The following is a 21,735-nucleotide window of genomic DNA, read 5'->3' as shown; positions in this document are numbered from 1 at the left end:
TTGGTTTGAGCATTGTTTGGAAACATTTTGGACTTGAGCATTTTAAGATGTACAGGTGGTGCTAGTGGTAAACCCCGCCCTACCCTGCTAATGCAGGAGACAAAGTTAAGAGACAAAGGTTCAACTCCTAGGTCAGGAAGATCCCCTGGAGAAGGGCATGGCAACCCACTCCAGTATTCTTGCCTGGAGAATCCCCATGGACAGAGGAGCCTGGTGGGCTACGGTCCACAGGGTCGCAAAGAATGGGACACGACTGAGCAACTTAGCTCCGCACACAGCCTCCCAGTTCCTCTTTCCACCTGCTGCCCTGCCCTGCCGCTGTTCAGGTTCCTTCCATCCCATCTGTTGAGAACTGTGGCTGTTCCTGAGGTCTCCTCTCTGCTGGACGCTCTCGCTGGCACAGGTTTTCATCATCGGGGACCCATGTTCCTCTTCCTCTGCTTCCCTCCCTTGAGAAACAGTGATACAGCTTGTTCTTGTCTCCCAAGGTTTCTGGTTTTCCCTCGTTTTGACCTCCAGTGTCCTCATATGCCTTGGTTGCCCCATGGGCTAGTTTGGATCTGTAATAAGAACCTGGCTTTTCACTCCCAGGGCCCCAGCTCCCCGTTTCCAAGTTAGGGCCTTCCCAGATCAGCTCTCCAGTCCCTCTCAGGAGCCCTAGTTCTATGCCTCATCCAGCCCAGAATCCCACATTGTAATTTATCAAACATGATGGTTTTAAGGTGCCCCTTGCTGTTATCACAATCTTGACGTTATTTAGTTTTGAAAGAACTAATTGGTTTAAAAGACTGAAGAATTTAAGTGTGCTAATAGGGCATCACAGTGTAATGGACATTTTCTGGGTTATTGCATCCAATTATTTAAGTTTAAGAAGGGTTCATTTTATTGAAGAAATTTTTATAACACATCTCTAGAAATACTGCAAAATACTAGTGTCTTTATCTCTGACTGTTCATTAAAATGCTTAAGTTAATGGGAAAAAAGAAAATTTGAGATCAGCTGCCCACCTCTGCAATGATTATTCACTGCTTATGTGAGAATGGACAGGCAAGAACAATCTGGTACATTTCTGCATAACTAGTCCCTGTTCTGCAGTTTTCATTTCTTCCCTTTCACTGCAATGTGCCTTTAGTTCCTTATAAAGTTTCTTTTATTTCTCCCAATTATTCCCTCCCCACTCCAATTTTTTAAATTTCACAATCTTATTCCTGTTCTCCAGAATGAACTTACCAAGTTCTAAAAGAGTGCTTTCCCTTGGAGGTTCACAATCTCTATGGCTGGCCTTTTAAAATTTTTATTCTTTTACTTTGGATTGGAGTATAGTTGATTAATGCGTTAGTTTCAGGTGTATGGCCAGGTGATTCAGTTACACATACATATGCATCTATTTGTTTTCAGATTATTTTCCCACTTAGGTTATTATAGAACATTGAGCAGAGTTCCCTGCCCTATACAGGAGGACCTTGTTGGCTAACTACTTTAAATATAGCACTGTGTACACGTCAGTCCCGAACTCCCAATTTATCTCTCCCCTCCCCTTTCTCCTTTGGTAACCATAAATTTGCTTTCTAACTCTATGAGTCTTTGTTTTGTAAATATGTTTCATTTGTATTACCTTTTTAAAAAAATTAATTTATTTAATTGGAGGCTAATTACATTATTATAGTGGTTTTTGCCATACATTCACATGAATCAGCCACGGGTGTACATGTGTTCCCCATCCTGAACCCCCCTCCCATCTCCCTCCCCATCCCATCCCTCTGGGTCATCCCAGTGCACCAGCCCTGAGCACCTGTCTCATGCATCGAACCTGGACTGGCAATCTATTTCACATATGGTAATATACATGTTTTAATGCTATTCTCTTAAATCATTCCCACCCTCGCCTTCTCCCACAGAGTCCAAAAGTCTGTTCTTTACATCTGTGTCTCTTTTGCTATCTCGCATATAGGGTCATCATTACCATCTTTCTAAATTCCATATATATGCTTTAATATAATGTATTGGTGTTTATCTTTCTGACTTACTTCACTCTGTATAATAGGCTCCAGTTTCATCTACCTCATTAGAACTGATTCAAATTTATTCATTTTAATGGCTGAGTAATATTCCATTGTGTATATGTACCACAGCTTTCTTATCCATTCATCTGCTGATGGACATCTAGCTATTTACAATAGCTAGTCTGAGCTATTGTAAACAGTGCTGCAATGAACATTGGGGTACATGTGTCTCTTTCAATTCTGTGTATTACCTTTTTTTTTTTTTTTTTTTTTTTAAGAGTTAGCCTTGAATGAAAGCCTTTCTTTGCTCCTTTGGGCTGGAGGTGGAGAGAGAGAGGTGGAACTAGCTGCAGGTAAACTGCAGTGAAGTTTGGCTTTGAACATGACAGACATAAGCTGACCATGAGGGCAGAGTCCCATAAAATTCATTCTTTCAGTGGTGTATCTATTTCCAATGTCCAGCATGGCCATGCCACTTGGCAAATATTCAATATTGCTTCGCCAACCTAACCCTACTTTCGTTGGAGGTTGAATCCACTGAACCCAAAAGTTGCAAAATGGCAGCCTGGGATAACATGTTAACCTCCAGGCAGGACTCCTTTGGCTCATAGAGTATTTGTAAGTTTTTTTAAATGCCTTTTGATGGGAGGGTCCTGTCGAGTTCCACATTTCTCATCTCTCACTTTTGTCTTACCTCAAACCTGCTTCTCTCATTTCAGGGACCTCCTTGTCACCATGGGCTCCCTACTTCCTCTGTTAAAACTCAGTCCATTCTTGGAGCATATCCCAGGGATGGAATGGTGAAAGCTTCCACTTCTTTTGGTAGACTGTTCCACCCTAACAGGGGTGCTTAATATCTTGCCTCGAACACAAACAACATGCTTCTCAGAATGAATGGATGTTTTCAGTAAGATTTAAAGGCTCTTTTTTTTAAAAAAGAAGTCTTCAATGTGTGTGAACTCTACTTGACCTAAAAATAACATTTTTTAATTTTTTTCTTCCTTTTTGTCACTCTTCACATCATCTGGGACATAGTGTGACCAACAGCTCTGAACCCTACAGCTCCATTACACAGCTATCTAATGCCGTATGTTTGATATTACTCCTCCTCTCATTCACCCCTTCTATTTTTAAGAATCATACATATGTAAAAAAGGTATCTGCAATTAAGATTTTATTTTATTCATGTCAGGTATAACAAGTGCAACTTGAATGTACAAACTCTGAACAAAACATAAAGAAAATAAAAACAATGAAAAACTTTTTTTTAAGCAGACTCATGCAAAGAAATGAAGGGGCCATGGCAGATGTCATGGGCCCTGTTTTACCTTGAATTACGACAAAAGCAAAGGACCACAATAGACTTCCAACAGGGTGTGGGGCAGGGCAGATTATCAAGGGAACCCTACATGAGAAAAAATGAGCAACTACAGAGAAAGGTGAAACTTTCCCCAGAATTCAGACAACATGCTACAGACTTACTTTCTACTTTTAAAATAGTCCTTGGATAAATATCCAATCCTGGAAATAGAAGTTACATACATAGCCTGATAAAATAATTTACCTTTTGCGTTGGAAATGCATTCTTGCAAAAGAAACACTACCAGCTCTCAGTTTATAGGGAATCAAGGGCTTTCAATTAAAGTGCATCTGTACGCTTCTATACTGAGGCAAACACTTCTATGGAGAAAAGGGTCTCTCCAAAACGGAGCTTTAGAAAGTCACTTCCCTGATCTGTGAGCATTTAGAATGTTTGCCTCAACTGGGGTTGCTCCCTCAAATTTTGCCTCTTCAGTAAAATCTATACACTCTCTCTTTAGCCAACACTGAAGAAAACCTTTGGGTTTGGAGGACACTGCAAGGTCTAAGACAGAGCTCTTTCGGGATTAGTGTTTACATCGACAGAACGATCCCTTCACCTCTGCAAAGCACCACAGTTATTTCAATGACAATTAGAGAAAAGCTCAATATCATCTCATAAACAGCTCAAGATCATACAAATAGCACCCCCTTCAAATATAACTGTATATTCCTTTGATATCACTGGAGTCCTGTAAACACACAGGGCACCACAATGTATGAGTCTGATGCCATTCAAATACATCACCTTATTTATGTTTATATATTTTATTTTTTAATTCCATTATTTATATACACGTTTTTGGTAATTATAGTCAAGATGCTGGTGAAAGTAATTTGTTTAACATTTCATAATTGCGTGCAAAAGTAAAAACACTGATTTAAAGGAAGGTAACTTTTACAACTATTCAGCCTCAATGAATCAGGACAAGCAGTTAGGCAATATCATGACTTGCAAAGTTATACTTAGCATAATGTTGCAATTCAAAATATGGCACAGAATTAGCAATACAGATAACAGTCCCATTGGCTAAACTTAGCCAGGTTTTGACTAATTTGGTTTAAGTTGAAGTTTGATTATATAAAAAAGGTTCCTGAAAGTATTGAAAAAGAAACAGTGTACATGAAAGAGAATTCAACAATGTTTACAAAATGCCAAAATTTCTTACTCTGCCCCCCCACTTTTTCCATAAATAATTAATGAAGTCCCCCATCCCCCACCCACCCCCAGCCTCAAAAAGATTTACAAAGATAAATTTAGCTCAGTGAACAGAACCGAAAGATGACTGTTGTTAGACAGTACCTGGTTAAAAGCTCAAGCACTTTTGTAAGAATTCATATAATATTGTCTCTTGAGGAATATAAATAATCTGATAGCATTGCTCTTTAGATTTTTGGAGACTTCTCACTTAGAAGTTACAACTGTCTTTGTGCTTTGAGTAAAATATGAGCTTTAAAGCAGAAAGCTGATGGTATTCAAAATTCACCACCTTCAAAGTTCATTGTGAGAGTTCTTCTCTGCGGCTTTGAACATCAAGATAGAATTGAAAATTTTGAGTGCTGGGCCCAACTTAATGCTCATAATTTTCACAATGTCTGTTTGGGTCATAAGCAGAAATGCCTCTCCATCAATTTGCTAAAAGGAAGGAAAAAAGACAAAAGATTATGAGTTGATTGGACACAGGGTAGTGGGACATATTCAAGGTTAAATTATCAGCTGTTTTCTACGTGCAACACTAGAACACCACAGACAGGGATTTGGGTGTACAAACGTTTCCTTTAAGCAGATCTTTCTTATATGCAATAACACCCCCAAATGGGGACTATGAGCAGAGTCAAATTTATTCATCTAAAAGTCAACTCACAGGGAAGTGGGTTTCTCACAAGCTGCTTTGATGTGCAGCCATCTTTTCTACTCAGTTGGAAAGAAGTAAATTAAGAAACGACTTTCTAAAAACAGTAATTACTGTGATTTATGGCTGGGTTTATTTTTTGTTTATGCTTTCATAATACACATAAACTGGTCTAACTCCAGAGGTTAAGTACCTTACTAAAGGCCGGAAACTCTGAAGGAGGACTTGGGACTTGGGGCTCTCACCTCCTGTCTCATCACTCTTTCACAGTGCACTCACGGTTCTCTTCCAATGTTTTAACTCCACAAATTACAGCGACCTGCTCTCTGAATGTCTTTCTCAGGGCGTAAAGGGATGAATATATTCATTCAACAAAAACTTATTAAGTACCCATTATATTTTAAATGGGCTTCCCAGGTGGTGCTAGTGGTAAAGAACCTGCCTGCCAATTCAGCAGCCGCAAGAGACCTGGGTTTGACCCCTGGGCTGGGAAGATCCTGGAGGAGGAAATGGCAAACCACTCCAGTATTCTTGCCTGGAGAATCCCCATGGACAGAGGAGCCTGGCAGGCTACAGTCCCTGTGGTCACAAATAGTCGGACACGACCGAGCACATATTCTAAGTATTATTCTTGGGCCTGGGCATATAGCAGAGACTAAAGCAGATAAAAACAAAACTAAGCAAACAAAAACTCCTTGTACAGTTTACATATGAGGAGTAGGAGGCAGACTATAAGAAAGACCATAACAAGCAAATTAGAATTAACTAATTCTAGTTCTGTGAAAAATACCGTTAGTAGCTTGATAGGGATTGCATTGAATCTATAGATTGCTTTGGGTAGTATAGTCATTTTCACAATATTGATTCTTCCAATCCATGAACACGGTATATTTCTCCATCTATTTGTGTCCTCTTTGATTTTTTTCATCAGTGTTTTATAGTTTTCTATATATAGGTCTTTTGTTTCTTTAGGTAGATATACTCCTAAGTATTTTATTCTTTTTGTTGCAATGGTGAATGATATTGTTTCCTTAATTTCTCTTTCTGTTTTCTCATGTTAGTGTATAGGAATGCAAGGGATTTCTGTGTGTTAATTTTACATCCTGCAACTTTACTATATTCGTTGACTAGCTCTAGTAATTTTCTGGTAGAGTCTTTAGGGTTTTCTATGTAGAGGATCATATCATCTGCAAACAGAGAGAGTTTCACTTCTTTTCCTATCTGGATTCCTTTTATTTCTTTTTCTGCTCTGATTGCTGTGGCCAAAACTTCCAAAACTATGTTGAATAGTAGTGGTAAGAGTGGGCACCCTTGTCTTGTTCCTGATTTTAGGGGAAAATGCTGGAGAGGGTGTGGAGAAAAGGGAACCCTCTTACACTGTTGGTGGGAATGCAAACTAGTATAGCCGCTATGGAGAACAGTGTGGGAGATTTCTTAAAAAACTGGAAATAGAACTGCCATATGACCCAGCAATCTCACTTCTGGGCATACACACCAAGGAAACCAGATCTGAAAGAGGCATGTGCACCCCAATGTTCATTGCAGCACTGTTTATAATAGCCAGGACATGGAAGCATCCTAGATGTCCATCAGCAGATGAATGGAAAAGGAAGCTGTGGTACATATACACCATGGAATATTACTCAGCCATTAAAAAGAATTCATTTGAATCAGTTCTAATGAGATGGATGAAACTGAAGCCCATTATACAGAGTGAAGTAAGCCAGAAAGATAAAGACCAATACAGTATACTAACGCATATATATGGAATTTAGAAAGATGGTAACGATAACCCTATATGCAAAACAGAAAAAGAGACACAGATGTACAGAACAGACTTTTGGACTCTGTGGGAGAAGGCGAGGGTGGGATGTTTCGAGAGAACAGCATCAAATCATGTATATTATCAAGAGTGAAACAGATCACCAGCCCAGGCTGGTTGCATGAGACAAGTGCTCAGGGCTGGTGCACTGGGAAGACCCAGAGGGATCGGGTGGAGACAGAGGTGGGAGAGGGGATTGGGATGGGGAATACATGTAAATCCATGGCTGATTCATGTCAATGTATGGCAAAAACCACTACAATATTGTAAAGTAATTAGCCTCCAACTAATAAAAATAAATGAAAAAAAATAAAACAACAACAGCAACAAAAAGAATTACTAATTCTAAAAGGTGATTGGTGCTATGAGAAAACTGCTGGCTGAAGATGTAAGTGGGCAGTGGGATCAGGGGTGGGAGGTGGCAGTCTGAAGGAGGACAGTTAGGATGGGACGCTGAGAAGTGGAGTGAGCCATGTGAACACCTAGAGGAAGAGCATGCCAGACAGACAGGAAAGCAGGAGTGTGTCTGGAGAATGCAAGGAACGGCAAGGAGGTCTGTGTGAGGAACAGTGTCAGCAGCGGGCAGAGGACAAAGAGGTCAGATGGTGAGAGAGGCAATAGAGTGTTAGACTGTAGCCCGGGTGAGGAGCTTGGCTTTTACCCTGATTTAACTACCAGAAGGGTCTGAACTGAGGAGAGACATGATCTGACTTAACGCTCTAGCAGAATCAGCCCAGCTATGCTGGAAATAAATTATAGAAGGGCAGAAGTAGAAGCAAGGTGGCTGGCTAGAAGTTACTGCTTTAATCCAACTGGCAGATGACAGTGACTCTGACCACAGAGATCATGGTGGAGAAAGAGCTGGAATCCTCATGCTTTTAAAATATACCCAATAGGGTTTTTTGACTGATTAAATGTGGAGTGTATAAGAGAAACAGAAGTTAAGGATGGTTTCAGATAAAAGCCCACACCTGCATTTAATTGCCTTTCAGAGATGAATTATAAGACTTTAGATTTGCTTTCTGGTTTTCATCTAGGACTCAAACCTGCTGACCTGGTGAGACATTTGAGAACAAGGATCATGTCCTATTACTTCTGAATTAACCCTCTCACCAGAGCATCACATGTAGTAACATACACATGGGAGTCATTTAACAAGAGTTCACAGGATGAATGAAGAGTGGAATGAATGTATGAATGACACGTGGACAGAGAACATTCACTGCCTCATTCTTCAAAAGAAGACTCTGCCTCTGAGGCTATCTGATTGGTGCTTAAGGAGTGTCTCCAAAGATAATATGAAGAAAGGAGTTATTCAAAGAAATAACATATCATGTGAATTTGAATCTTACTTTAACTAAATAACAGAGCAACCTATACGAACTGTCTAGATATCAACAGAACCAAAAGTAGTGTTTATAAAATATATATACTAGAAATTTATTTTTAAAACTGTTGCATCATTTTCAAAGGGTCTTTCAAAGAAAGAGCAATGGCTCCCTGCAGGAATATAAGTCTGCTTAGGGATGGAAAATCGACTGAGAGTAAGACAAAGATACTTAGGACTTGGGCCTTAAGAAGCTCAAAATCTGAGTAACTGCAAATTAAAGATCCACTAGAAAGAACATTTCTGAAATAATGTAAGTCAGAAAAAGGCTAATGAAAATCAGATCCTTGTGCATTTTCACAGGCATCCACATAGAGCATAAACGATAGCTAACAGCATACTGACACTGGCAACCGGTGGCCGGGTTCTTGGCAGTCCCGACACTCTTACTCTGTTGCAATGTTCTTAACAGAAAATGTGCCATTTTGAACAGTGGAGGCTAAACACAGGTACAAACAAGATAACTTATTACTGCAGACAGCAGATGTGGGACAAAGACTTTTGAGATGACTTAGTCCTCACTGTACCTTCTGGGAGCCAAGATCACGCAATAATGGACTGTTCTGCTTGGAGGAGCTGACAGGCAAGTGGCTTATTTTTAAAGGTCTCTCGTGAAAAGAGTCTCCAGCTTCTAGTGTAGTTAGAGGTCGAATTCCTTTTTGTCCTAATGCTCACTAGAGGTGGTATCATTATTAACCATACCTTACATTGACATTTTGGACGGGCAGATGAAAACAACCAATAAAATAATCTTCCAATGGCAGATGGTAATAAATGTAATGCATATCAGTTAGGATAAACAACACTGAGAAATGTATAAGATCTAAGGGGCTGTTTTAGCAATAATGGTAATATTAATTATAAGCATCAAATGGAGTTAATCTTGGGGTTAAAATGACACTTGAAAATTAACAGTGGGAGCTAATTTTACTTTATGAAAAATGAAATGTTGCTTATTTCTTGCTTTGGTTTCTTTCTGTGCTATATACTATATAAATGTATGCGAGCAAGTTTTGTGTTTGTTTTTTTAAATGAGTTTAGTGCTACTGCTGTGGGGCATCATAAAATGGTACAAACATTTCCTTTATTCCTCATCTTACATGTTTTTAAACAAGTGATTAATGCTGCTTGTTAGACAACTCAGTTTCACTTTGTCAATTTCAACATAACCCATCTCTTCCCTCCTCTGCCAATTTAGAATATTTCACTATTCACTGTGTCTCAGTGCTGTGTCCCCCATTAAGAAACATACTGCAATTCAGCTGAACACTTACTTCATCTTTAAATACCTTTCCATGTTCTTCACATCCAGGTAAGCTCTGTATGAATTCTGACACCTGTTAAAAAATAAGATCAAAATTCCAGTTCTGAAACAGAAGCCAGAGTCTCACTGGTACAGGTTCCAAATATCCAACCTGTGTTTTCATTGTTTCTCTCAGAATAATTTCTTCTCTTTTAGAAAAAAAGACTAAGCCCCGAACGCATCCATGTTGCCCACTCCTTAAGCCGGTACTCCTACGTCAGGTCCCTGGCAGACAAAGAAAAGTAAAACCTACCTCATCTGTACTCCACTTAGAAACTTTACTGGCGGGAATGCCAGCCACCGTGGGGAGAAGTTTGCTCTGCTGCTCCCAGCGCAGGGGCAGGCATGGGATCGGGGACTTAAAGGACAGAAAGACGGCCGACCGGCGCTGCGCCTGCTGCATGCTGCTTTCTTCCCGGGCACCTGGGTGACAGAAACAATGTGAACTCACTCTCTGAAAAGTAGCCAAAAAGAAAAAAAAGGAAAAAAATCCCCAAATGCTATATGTCACCCCCAAACCACAAGTGGCAGGAGTACTAGGCAAAAGCATTGGTTCAACATTACATTCCCTGAGTAATTACACTCTCTTCGTTTTCACAGAAGGTCATCATAAGAAACAACCTAAAACTCAATAATTAACACATCTGTCATATCGTTATTACTGAAGACATGCACCATTACGTCATTCAGCGTTGCCTTTTTAATGCTTCAGGGACGAAATCTGCACCTGAGCTTTAGTGACAAAGAAAATAACTCTCAACCTAGGAAATTATAGTTGATTCTCTTTTGCCTCTGGATGTCCTGGAAGTAAGAGGAAAGCTGTATGCTCAAGTCCATCTTCTGAGATTACCCTGTAGAGACCATACCCATTCTCTCCTTTTACCTCATCTCTGCTTTGTTCTTCCAATTTCTATTTACTCATTACACTGACTTTTTAAACAGCCACCTTATCTTTTTTGAAAATGGATATGAAATTATTGCAATAAAAATAAAAGAGCAGAAATGCAAATGCCTTTATCCAAACCTAGTTTTCTCCTATTCGTCTAAAACAGCCTTTTTAATAAATGATTATTTGTCCTTGGGACTCTTGACAGAGTCTATTAATCATTATCTCCTAAGATCCTTTACAAAAGAAATCTTTCCTGGAAACTACTTAACTCAAAGCCCTTCAGAAGAAAGGCACCTCCCTCACACTTAATTCTCCCCTCTACCCACCAGCTCAGCTAGGAACAGAAGCGGGCAGCACAGCGAGAATCCCCTGCAACCATACCCCATGCCACAAAGAAACCACTTCCCCAACTTCTGACACCACTGCTTTTTGCCCTGGTTCTGAACTGCAGTTTGATGAAAATTCCATTCGGTATCTGGCTTTTTTTCTCTCAACAGTTTGTGCAATTCATCCACATTGCTGTGTGTAGTTGTAGCTGACCTGCTCTTTGCTGTGTGGCTTTGCAGTGTTATGACTATTTCACAATTAATTTGGAGCTGATGAACATTCGAGTTGTCTCTAAGTTTTGGCTATGACCGACAGTGCTGCTGTGAGCACTCTTGTGTGCACCTTTTTTTGAATATATGTATACCTTTCTGTTGCATATATACTGAAAAGTGGGGCTTTGTGGATATAGCATTCGTGTACTTTAAGCCTCAGCAAATTCTGCGTTTTCCAAAACAGCTGTACAGTACACACCTACTAATAGTGTAAAAGTGTTCCACATGTTCCATACTCTCATCGACATGTGTATTCATTTTAGTGAGTGTCTTGCGGTACACTGTGGTTACAACTATAATTGTCTAATAACAAAGTTGACAATCTTTTTTTTAGTTATTATAAAATGAGTTTATATATTAAAATTTTTTTTACCTATCTATGTATCCATTCTCCCCCCAACTTCCCTCCCATCCAAGCTGCCACAAGACACCGAGCGGAGTTCCCCGAGTTATACTGGTTATAACCAGCAGGTTCACTGGTTATTCATTTTAAATATGGCAGTGTGAACATGTTGATCTCAGACTCCCTAACTATCCTTTCCTTTCCTCCTTCCCCGCTGATTAACATAAGGCTGTTCTCTAAGTCTGTGAGTCTGTTTTCATTTTTTAAGTAAGTTCATTTGTATCATTTCTTTTTAGATCATGCATATAAGGGATGTCGTATGGTATTTTTCTTTCCCTGTCTGATTTCCTTCACACAGTATCTCTGGGCCCATCTATGCTGCTGCAAATGGCATTACTGTGTATGGTAAAGATCAACATTCATGGCTTTCTTCTACATGGATTTCTACTTGCCCAACCATGACGAAATGAAAAGAAATCCCTTCTCTGTTGCATTGTACCACAGTTTCAATTTAAAAATAAATATAAATGTGCTACTAAAGGTTTCTGATTCTGTTCCACTGGTCTCTTTATACTAATCCACAGATTTTAATAACCCCCACTTTATAAGGGTACTGATGTCTGTGATCTAGATCTTCAAGATTGCCTTGACTATCCTTACCCCTTTGCATTGCCCATTTTAGGATGGACTTGTTTAAAAAAATGCTAGGATTTAGACTAGAATTATCACTGAATATACATCAATTTGGTGAGAGACAACATCTTCACAATATCAAGTCTTCCAACCCAAGAACAAAGTATCTCTTCATTTCTCTGGATCTTCTTTAATATCCTTCTTCAGTGTTCTATCATTCTCATGTAGAGGTCTTGCATCTCTTTTGTTAAATTTATTCTCATGTATCTGAGGCTTTCTGTTGCTATTGTAAGTGGTACAATTTAAATTTTTATTTGTCTATTTTTTTGGTCTGTGCGGGGTCTTCTTTGCTGCATGGGCTTGTTCTAGCTGCGGTATACAGGGCTGCTCTCCAACTGCAGTGTGCTCATGGGATTCTCCAGGCAAGAATACTGGAGTGGGCTGCCATTCCCTTCTCTAGGGGATCTTCCAACCCAGGCATCGAACCAGGGTCTCCTGCATTGCAGGCAGATTCTTTACCATCTGAGCCACTGAACCTGCCTAGAAGTTTTATTTTTATTTATTTTTTTCTGGCTGCACTGGGTTTTCTTTGCTGCAGGGGCTTTTTCTAGTTGCGGGGCAGGGCAACTCTGTAGGTGCAGTGTGCGGGCTTCACTGCCGTGGCTTCTCTTGTTTCAGATCCTGGGCTCTACAGCACGTGAGTTCAGTAGTTGTGGCTCAGGAGCTCCAAAGCATAGGCTCAGTAGTTGTGGCACACAGGCTTAGCTGCTCCACATCGTGGGGGATCCTCCTGGATCAGGGATCTAACCCATGTCTCCTGAATTGGCAGGCGGATTCTTTACCACTGACCCGCCAGGGAAGCCTAGTGGTACAGTTTTTTTAAAAAACCTATTTCCTACCGTTCTACTGTTGATCTTGAATAACTTTTCTCTTAAACTAGTCTAATCTAAATTTGAATTGCTCTGAATGCTAGAAAAGTCACTATGCTGAATTTGAAAAAAAAAAATCTGTCTTACTGGAGCTAACATCCACTAGCCCTGGTTCTACCCGAGTGAGCTCATATAGAAAACTGTTTCCCCATGAAACATTTCAATTCTTCAAATATTTTATAAAAAACCCTTCATGGTTCCTCTTTCCACATTTCATCCAGCAAATCTCACATAACTGGTTTTAAGGTTTCCGCTCCTCATCCTGTTCTACTGTAAATCAATTATGAGCCAGACCCTTTGAAACGCACAGAAGCATGACTCCAGGTTTCTATTCTAACATGTGATACACACTCAGATCAGCGCGCAGACTCTGGCTCAAGTAGCTGCTCAGTGAGAACAGTGGGAAAGAGCAGGTCTGAATGTGCACAACGTGCTTCAGAGAACAAAGTCTGTAATTCTGGAAAACATTTCTGCCACTATCATTTTACAAGGGTCAGATTTCTTAGCGCCTTCCTCTCAAAATATTTACCTGCATGAAAAAATAGTACTTTTTAAGCAGTTTTCTGTATTTCTTGACATTTCCCTAGATGAAAATTGACTAAAGGTATATGGTCAAACTTTTTGTGCCCACTCTCTCACCCTAACCCTCCTTCCTCCTGGGGAAGAACACTAATTGCGTAACCAGCCCTCCAGAACATCTCTGATCAAGACAAGACTTTGGGAACAGACAGTCTGCAAAGCAGAGCAACAAGATAGGTGGAGCCTGATTACTAGATCCTACTGAGCACCGTTAAATCCCGGAGCACCTACCTTTGAACTTCCTCCATGTGAGAGAGAAATAAACTGCTGTGTAAGCCATTTGTATGTATTTTATGTCACACACACACTCACACACCCCTAATCCTAATCACTGCTAAGGTTTACTGCAATAGCATTTATAATAGTGAGACAGGGAATAACTAGCTTACATATCCATCAGAGATTGGTTCATTAAATAATGCTGCATCAATCCACAGAGGGAATATTTGATTTATTTTATAATTAGTATAAATATGTCTGTGAAAATGGTTGTAATATTACATAGTTAAAGTGCTACAGGCTACAAAATAGCTAGTACAATATTTCAGGTATTAAAAAATCTAAAGTGCTGCCCAAAATTTAGGAAATGGTATGTTAGAAGATAAAATCACAGGTAATTTTGATTTTCTGCTATTTGATTCCCTGTATTTTCTAATTATTCTATAATAAATGATATCTTGACAATAATTATATAAAACCAAAGACTGATATTCAATAAGCTATTTATTATTACTCAAAAATCATACCAAAAAACCTGAAAATCTTACTTTCATGACTTGGAAAGAATTTAATGCATTTTTGGAAATACAGTATTAAAACATAAATTGCTGGGCTTCCTTAATATTAGAAACAAGAAAATATTAGATGGGAATAGTGTCAGAGAAATAACTTTGTGGTTCTTTGTATGGTTTTACCACTATTTCATCTCTCTAGACAATCAAATGAGGACTATTTTCTTTTGTTGATGCTTCATGAATAGATAGTAAAGGCCTGCCTCTATCATTTACAACTACTTACATGGAAATCATTCACAGAGCAATAATTTACTCAGCACTTAACAATGCAATTTGGAAGGCATATCCTTGTAGACTTCCTTGAAATGAAGTTTAATAGATAAACAGTGTGGTTATCCAAAGTAGAAATTTGCAAATACAAATGTCTGTAAATTCTGGCTGCAAATACAGATATTAAAATTCTTGATTTGATTTTAGGGTAGGAAAAGGTAAAGTAAATGATTAACTCTTGTGAGAAGACAGATCTGATAAATGTGATCCTGAGAGAAATATATCCTCCAATGTTTCACGCAGAATCAAGACAGTAAATCTTCAGAATAGAGACCACCATCTAAATCAAACATGAAATCTCCTAGTAGAAAGAGATGTCCTCCCTATCACGGAACATGAGAGCCTGCCTTTACAGGACTGTTCCCGTCAGGGGCCCGGAGAACCCTAGCAGAACCACAGGCAGCCCAACTCTCAAAGAAAAGGAAGAGTACTCTTCACACTCCCCACTGCTTTCAGACTCAGATTCCATTCTGCTTCCCATTTCCAAGTCTGCATACTGCTAAATCAGCAAGCCAACCAAGATCTGCCACTTGTCCTGACTCATTCGCATCCCTTTAAGCCAGTGACAGAAGTGACACTAGAATCTTCAAATGCTTTGTTTCATTTTCTTTTCTTTTCTTATTTTTATTAGTTGGAGGCTAATTACTTTACAATATTGTAGTGGTTTTTGCCATACATTGACATGAATCAGCCATGGATTTACATGTGTTCCCCATCCTGATCCCCCCCTCCCACCTCCCTCCCCATCCGATCCCTCTGGGTCATCCCAGTGCACCAGCCCTGAGCACTTGTCTCATGCATGCAACCTGGACTGTTTCACACTTGATAATATACATGTTTCAATGCTATTCTCTCAGATCATCCCACCCTCGCCTTCTCCCACAGAGTCCAAAAGTCTGTTCTATACATCATTTTATTTTCAAAACAGCACTAGGAGGTAGCTATCCTGAAGATAAGAAAAACATACTGTCAGGGCAAAGCCCAAAGCCTCCCTTGTGAGCTAGTGGAAGCATCAGAAAGTGGCCCTGGATCTTCTGGGTTATGGTCGAGGAGGTGAGTTTAACAGTCTGATAAAACTGGCTTCCCAGGTGGCGCTAGTGGTAAAGAACTCGCCCATCAATGCAGGAGACATGAGATAAAGGTTTGATCCCTGGGTGGGGAAGATCCCCTGGTGGAGGGCATGGCAACTCACTCCAGTATTCTTACCTGGAGAATTCCATGGACAGAGGAGCCTAGCGCATTACAGTCCATGGGGTCGCAAAGAGTTGGACATGACTGAAGTGACTTAGCATGCACCCAAACCTGGATTTAAATCCCTGTTCTGCCACTAATCAGCTCTAAATTTTGGCTATCAGTGTAACTGAATTGTTGCAAGGACTACATGATATTTTTAAAAATGCTTATTCCACTATCTGACATATAGGAAAGGCTCAGCAAAAGGGAAAAATTATTTCTCTCTTGAAAGAAAGGCATACAACTGAGAGTATATTGAATATAAAAAGGCAAAAATGAAAAGGAGTCAATGGCCCTTCTAAGTTAATATTCCATGAGTCTATAAAAAAATGCTCTTAATGTGAAAAGAAAAAAGCCAGAAGAAACGGGATACATCTGTCAACCAATTTTTTTTAATGGAGTTACACACTGGTGACTAAATATAAGAAGGATGAACAATAACAGTGATTGGGTAGAATAAATGGATCACAACATCAAGGAATGTGGATAAACTTAGCTCCAAGATCCTACACTCAAGCATTAAAAATATTTGAGGATCATTTCAAGGTTAACAACCAAAATAAAAATCAACTGCTATGGAAGTAAAAAGCAAGCCTGATTTTTTAAGTAAGAATCTAGCACATTACAAAATAAAATTCAACCTTCTCTGCCCATCAGCATCCATGAGAAAGAACGTTTGCAGAAGGGAAAGAAAATTACACCTTTCCCAGGAATACAAGACTTTAAATTTGAAGGTCAATTTATAGGATTCTTTATTAATCGGCCTTCCTACAATGGAGAAAAAGAGTTATTTTATCTTTCAGGTAAAGGAAATAGAAGTCAGCAAATAGAGAAAGAAGAAAAATGTAATGAATTGCATTTAGTAAAGGTCTCCAAAGGTCAAATTCAGTAACACAGTGGGAATCATCAAAAAGTTGAAAAGGTTCATAGTCACACATATTGTATGGAATTAAACTGAAATTTAATTAATTTTTTCAGTTAATTAATTAACTGAAATTAAACAGAAGAAACAAGGTAGGAAGCTTTTTCTTAGGGGAAGTGTTTTTAAAAATCAATTTGCTCTAAGAATCTAAATAAAATAGCTCTCATGGGCTTAGGACTTCCCTGGTGATTCAGATGGTAAAGCGTCTGCCTACAATGCGGAAGACCTGGGTTCGATCCCTGGGTCAGGAAGATCCCCTGGAGAACGAAATGGCAACCCACTCTAGTACTCTTGCCTGGAAAATTTCATGGACGGAGGAGCGTGGTAGGCTACAGTCCATGGGGTTGCAAAGAGTCGGGCTTACTGAGTCTTAAATCCTACTGGTTATAAGGAATATAGGGTGGCTTGTTTTCAGTCTTGATGTTGTTTAGTCGCTAAATCGTATCCAACTCTTTGCGACTCAATGGGCTGCAGCATGCCAGGCTTCCCTGTCCTTCACTATCTCTCAGAGTTTGCTCAAACTCATGTTATTGAGTCAGTAATGGCATCCAACCTTTTCATCCTTTGTCACCCCCTTCTTCTGCCTTCAATCTTTCCCAGCATCAGGGTCTTTTCCAATGAGCTGGCTCATCACATCAGGGGGACAAAATATTGGAGCTTCATCTTCAGCATCAGCCCTTTCAATGAATATTCAGAGTTGATTTCCTTTAGGAATGACTGGTTTGATCTCTTTGCTGTCTAAGGGACTCTCAAAAGTCTTCTCAAGCACCACAAGTCGAAAGCATCAATTCTGTAGCCCTCGGCCTTCTTTACGGTCCAACTCTCACATCCGTACAGGACTACTGGAGAAACCACAGCTGTGACTAGATGGACCTTTTCAGTCTCCTCTATGCTAAATAGTGAACAAACTGCAAGAGGATTTCTCTCCTGTATCCTATGCTACCGCTCACCAGGCTAGATCTGGGAAGGGCTGCTTCCACCTGGGGAAGGGCATTGTGAACGAACACTAGGAAGCACCTACCAAGCTCAGCATATCTACCTGACCACCAAGCTCAGGTGTGAAAGAGGAATTCTACCATACCCAATGGGAGCATTGAGAGGTAAGTTTCTTCACAAAAAACCTGGGGAAACTTCTCTGCACTCAAAAATGATTAAAAAAAAATCACTATGAGGCCTTTGATAAAAAGCTACACAAAACATCAGGAAAGGAGCATTAAATTATCGACAGAAGAGTTTCATGATTTTTAGTAAGGCACAAGGGAACGTGACCTCTACAAGACAAAAACAGGCTATGAAAAGGAAAAAAAAAAAAACAAGCTAGTGCAGGAAATTAAAGGAAAATAAAACCACTATTAAAATTCATGTTAAAGGCAGTAAATAGCAGACTTGACAGAGCAAGATATTCCAACTTGAGATATATGTTTAAAATATCAAAAAATGTGTAAGTTGTTGAAATATTATAATGCTTCCATGTTGGATGGTAATAGGCCCCTCCACCCTCAGAAGTCAGGCACTTGAGGGACTTCCCTAAGATGCTGCAACTAAATTCACCACGGAGCCTCCAAACTGCTACCGCACTAAGGCTGGTGTTTGTTTTAACTGTCCTGTGCAATGTTGGCTGTCAAACCAACTGCTAAATATTTTGAATATCATCCTTTGGATCTAACCCACGAATAATAGGTATTACCAGTCAAAAAGCAGAGTCATCACTGTGCCAAACAAGGTCCATACAGTCAAAGCTATGCCTTCTCAGGTAGTCATGTACGGATATGAGAATTGGACCATAAAGAAGGCTAAGCACCACAGAATTAATGCTTTCAAATGGTGATGCTGGAAAGACTTTTGAGAGTCCTTGAACTGCAAGGAGATCAAACAAGTCAATCCTAAAGGACATCATCCCTGAATATTCGTTGGAAGGACTGATGCTAAAACTTAAGCTCCAATACTTTGCCACCTGCTGACTCACTGGAAAACACCCTGATGTAGGGAAAGATTGAAGGCAAAAGGAGAAGGGGGTGGCAAAGGATGAGATGGTTTGAGAGCATCACTGACTCAACGGACATGAATTTGATCAAACTCTGGGAGATAGTGAAGGACAGGGGAGCCTGGCATGCTGCAGTTGGTGAGGCTGCAAAGAGTCTGACATGACTTAGCGACTGAACAACAACAATACCAAAAAATAAAAACAATAAGGGAAGGAAGTTTTCTGAATTTAAAAAAAAAAAAAAGAAAGCTCATGACATCTCAGGCAAAATAATGAAAGAAGATTGAATTTAGGAGTCAGATTCATTGTTCAAAACCAAAAGATGAGATTTAATTTGGCTGGGATATTCTGTTGTTCATTTTTGTTTGATTTTTCTTATAGGAAAGTCAGAGACCAAGTGTAGTATGACCCAGGTGTAGCAGACACTGTAGTACGTCACCCAAATCACCCTTCAGAACAGAGACGTTTCCTTTTCTTACCTTCTGACTGCTGATGCCTCACAGCTACCTCCCTCTCCAGGAAATGCCCTGAGCCAAAGGGAGGTCCCTTGCTCAAAGGGAGGTTCCTGCCCCTCTCAGCCAATATCCAAGGAGTGGTCAATGCAAAGATACAAAGGTCAGATTCTCCTGCCTAAATTTGGGATAACTCTGAAGATTCATCCAGAATTCCTTATGGGATCAACTGAGGCTTCTGCTGTAACTGCATCACAACTCAGCTTCTCACTGTGCCCAACGTTGCTCTCTCACTCCCCCAGTGGTATTGCTCGTGGGTTCCTGCCAACAAACTCCTGCACACAACACCCACTGTCTGCCAACAGAGAGCCCCATCTGAGACACTAGGTCACGGCTCTATACCTGAGAGGCAGAAGGACAGAAAGAACTAAACACAGCCACACACTGGCTAAGATCTGAGATATCCCCAACATCACTAAGATATAGGAGCTCTCAAATACCACTAAGAGCTCACTTTGTACTGAAGGTTCATGGGGTCCAGGGAAAGACAACGGACAAACTCTTATATGGTAAGGCCAGCAGGTGAAATTCAAATCTTTTCCATACAGAATGAATCTGGAAAAAATTTCAAAAAAATTATAATCCAAAGCTAAGAAAGCAGTTAAATAAAAGCTAACAATGATAACATGATCTTACTACAGAAAAAAATTAATTTTATGAAAGTTTTACATAAAATGTTTCAAAAATCTGGAAATAAAGGGAAGTTATCAAACTCATTTTAGGAAGCTAAAACTAGATGAGATATTAATAGGCAAATCTTACTTAGGAACATATGTGCAAAAATTCTCAAGGCAGCTTGTCTTTATAAGGCTCCCTTTCACTAATGAAAAATAAGACAGCATAATATGCATACTAAACTACAGGTTTTGTAGGTGAGAAAAACACTGAAGGGTTATATATGAATCCTAGCAATGTTTGGAAAGAATAATAAAACAGAAAAACTCAGATAATTCAAATCAAGAAAAATAGGATAAAAATATACAAAGTTCGAACAGACAAAACTACCACGAAAAAGAAAGAACACCATGCATATCACATTAACAAACCTAAAATTCTCCATTAAATAGACTATTTCAAGGGGGGGGGGGGAAAGGATCAAAATCAGTGCAGCAAATCAAGTGAAAAGTGAATTACATCACCAAGTTAGGAAGAAACTGAAAAGGCTGAAAATCACTACTCCCTGAAAAAGTTCAGAGCCCAGATTTTGTTATGACTCCATCTAAACTCCCAGTGATCAGATAATTGCACACAATAGACACTGACTTCACAACGCCACCCCTCCTGCTACGGCTAAGCCTGCAGCCACTGAGGCATTCACTTCTCGTAATAATCCAGTGATGCGGGCACTACTGAGACGCTGAGACACAGAGACATTAAATGCTCTCCCCAGAGCCAGCCACACAGCCGGCACTGGTGGAGCTGGGACGAGAATGAAGGCCGTGCTCCTAACCACCACTCACAAAGAAAGGCTGACGCTTTGGATTAAGAAGCCAAGTGGCGCTAATGGTATAGAATTCACCTGCCAATGTAGGAGACATGAATTCCATCCCTAGGTCAGGAAGATCCCCTGGAGTAGGAAATGGCAACTCACTCCAGGCTTCTTGCCCAGAAAATGCCATGGACAAGAGGAGCTTGGCAGGCTACAATCCACGGGGTCACAAAGAGTCAGACAGAAGTGAGCACAGCCGCACAATACCTTGATGACAAAACCTTCGTAAATTAAGTATGTTTCTTTTCCTTTCTAAGTGACTGGAAACATTTTAAATAATCAAACACTTGCACAGCACTTATTACGTACCAGGTGCTGTTCTAAGCAAGCTACAAATGTTACTGTACTCAATCCCCTTGGGCAGATAAGGAAACAGGCACTGAAAAGTTTTCAGTGAAATGTCTAAGATTACACGGGGAACAGGTGGGCGATCACAGATGAAACCCTGGCCATCTGCAGGGGTCTGTATATGGGGCAAGATTAAACACTATAAAATACGCTGAGGACAGCAGAGGATACAGCTTTTAAATTAACCATAAATTACTGCTTTATGAAAATCAGATATGGAAATCAAAGCATCACTTACAGAATAGGTCATTACAGGCAAGCAGTCCTTAGGTGCCATTCTATAATCTTACAAATAATCTAAACCCAAAAAAGCACATGACAAGCAAAGTCCCCAGAGGCAATCATTAAAATCATAATCCAGCCAACATTTTCTTATAAAAATAAATAGTAATTATAAAGCCATGTGTAAATTATAAATACAGGTTATACTATGAACAACAGTCATTACAACTTCATTGCTCAAACTACTGTAATATCTATTCAG

At 39.8% G+C, this 21,735-nt stretch overlaps 2 protein-coding genes across 8 annotated transcripts in view; one reads left to right on the top strand and one right to left on the bottom strand.

Annotated features, from left to right (window-relative positions):
• The window catches only part of SAMD3 (sterile alpha motif domain containing 3), a 54,420-nt gene extending 44,625 nt beyond the window's left edge, over positions 1–9,795 (top strand). The window contains exon 10 of the mRNA XM_061130577.1: positions 8,075–9,795. Within this exon, the coding sequence (XP_060986560.1) occupies positions 8,075–8,098 (24 nt within the window). The 3' untranslated portion in view covers positions 8,099–9,795. The remainder of the gene's footprint in view (positions 1–8,074) is intronic.
• The window catches only part of L3MBTL3 (L3MBTL histone methyl-lysine binding protein 3), a 111,418-nt gene continuing 92,847 nt past the window's right edge, over positions 3,165–21,735 (bottom strand). For all 7 annotated transcript variants that reach the window (XM_061130567.1, XM_061130569.1, XM_061130568.1 and 4 more), the window contains 3 exons: positions 9,981–10,150; positions 9,699–9,761; positions 3,165–4,998 (listed from right to left, as the gene is read on the bottom strand). In XM_061130567.1, coding sequence (XP_060986550.1) covers positions 4,855–4,998; positions 9,699–9,761; positions 9,981–10,150 — 377 coding nt within the window. In that variant the 3' untranslated portion in view covers positions 3,165–4,854. The remainder of the gene's footprint in view (positions 4,999–9,698; positions 9,762–9,980; positions 10,151–21,735) is intronic.

Source organism: Dama dama, chromosome 26, assembly GCF_033118175.1.
Source record: "Dama dama isolate Ldn47 chromosome 26, ASM3311817v1, whole genome shotgun sequence".
NCBI lineage: Eukaryota > Metazoa > Chordata > Mammalia > Artiodactyla > Cervidae > Dama > Dama dama.
This window is presented reverse-complemented; position numbering and strand designations above follow the sequence as displayed.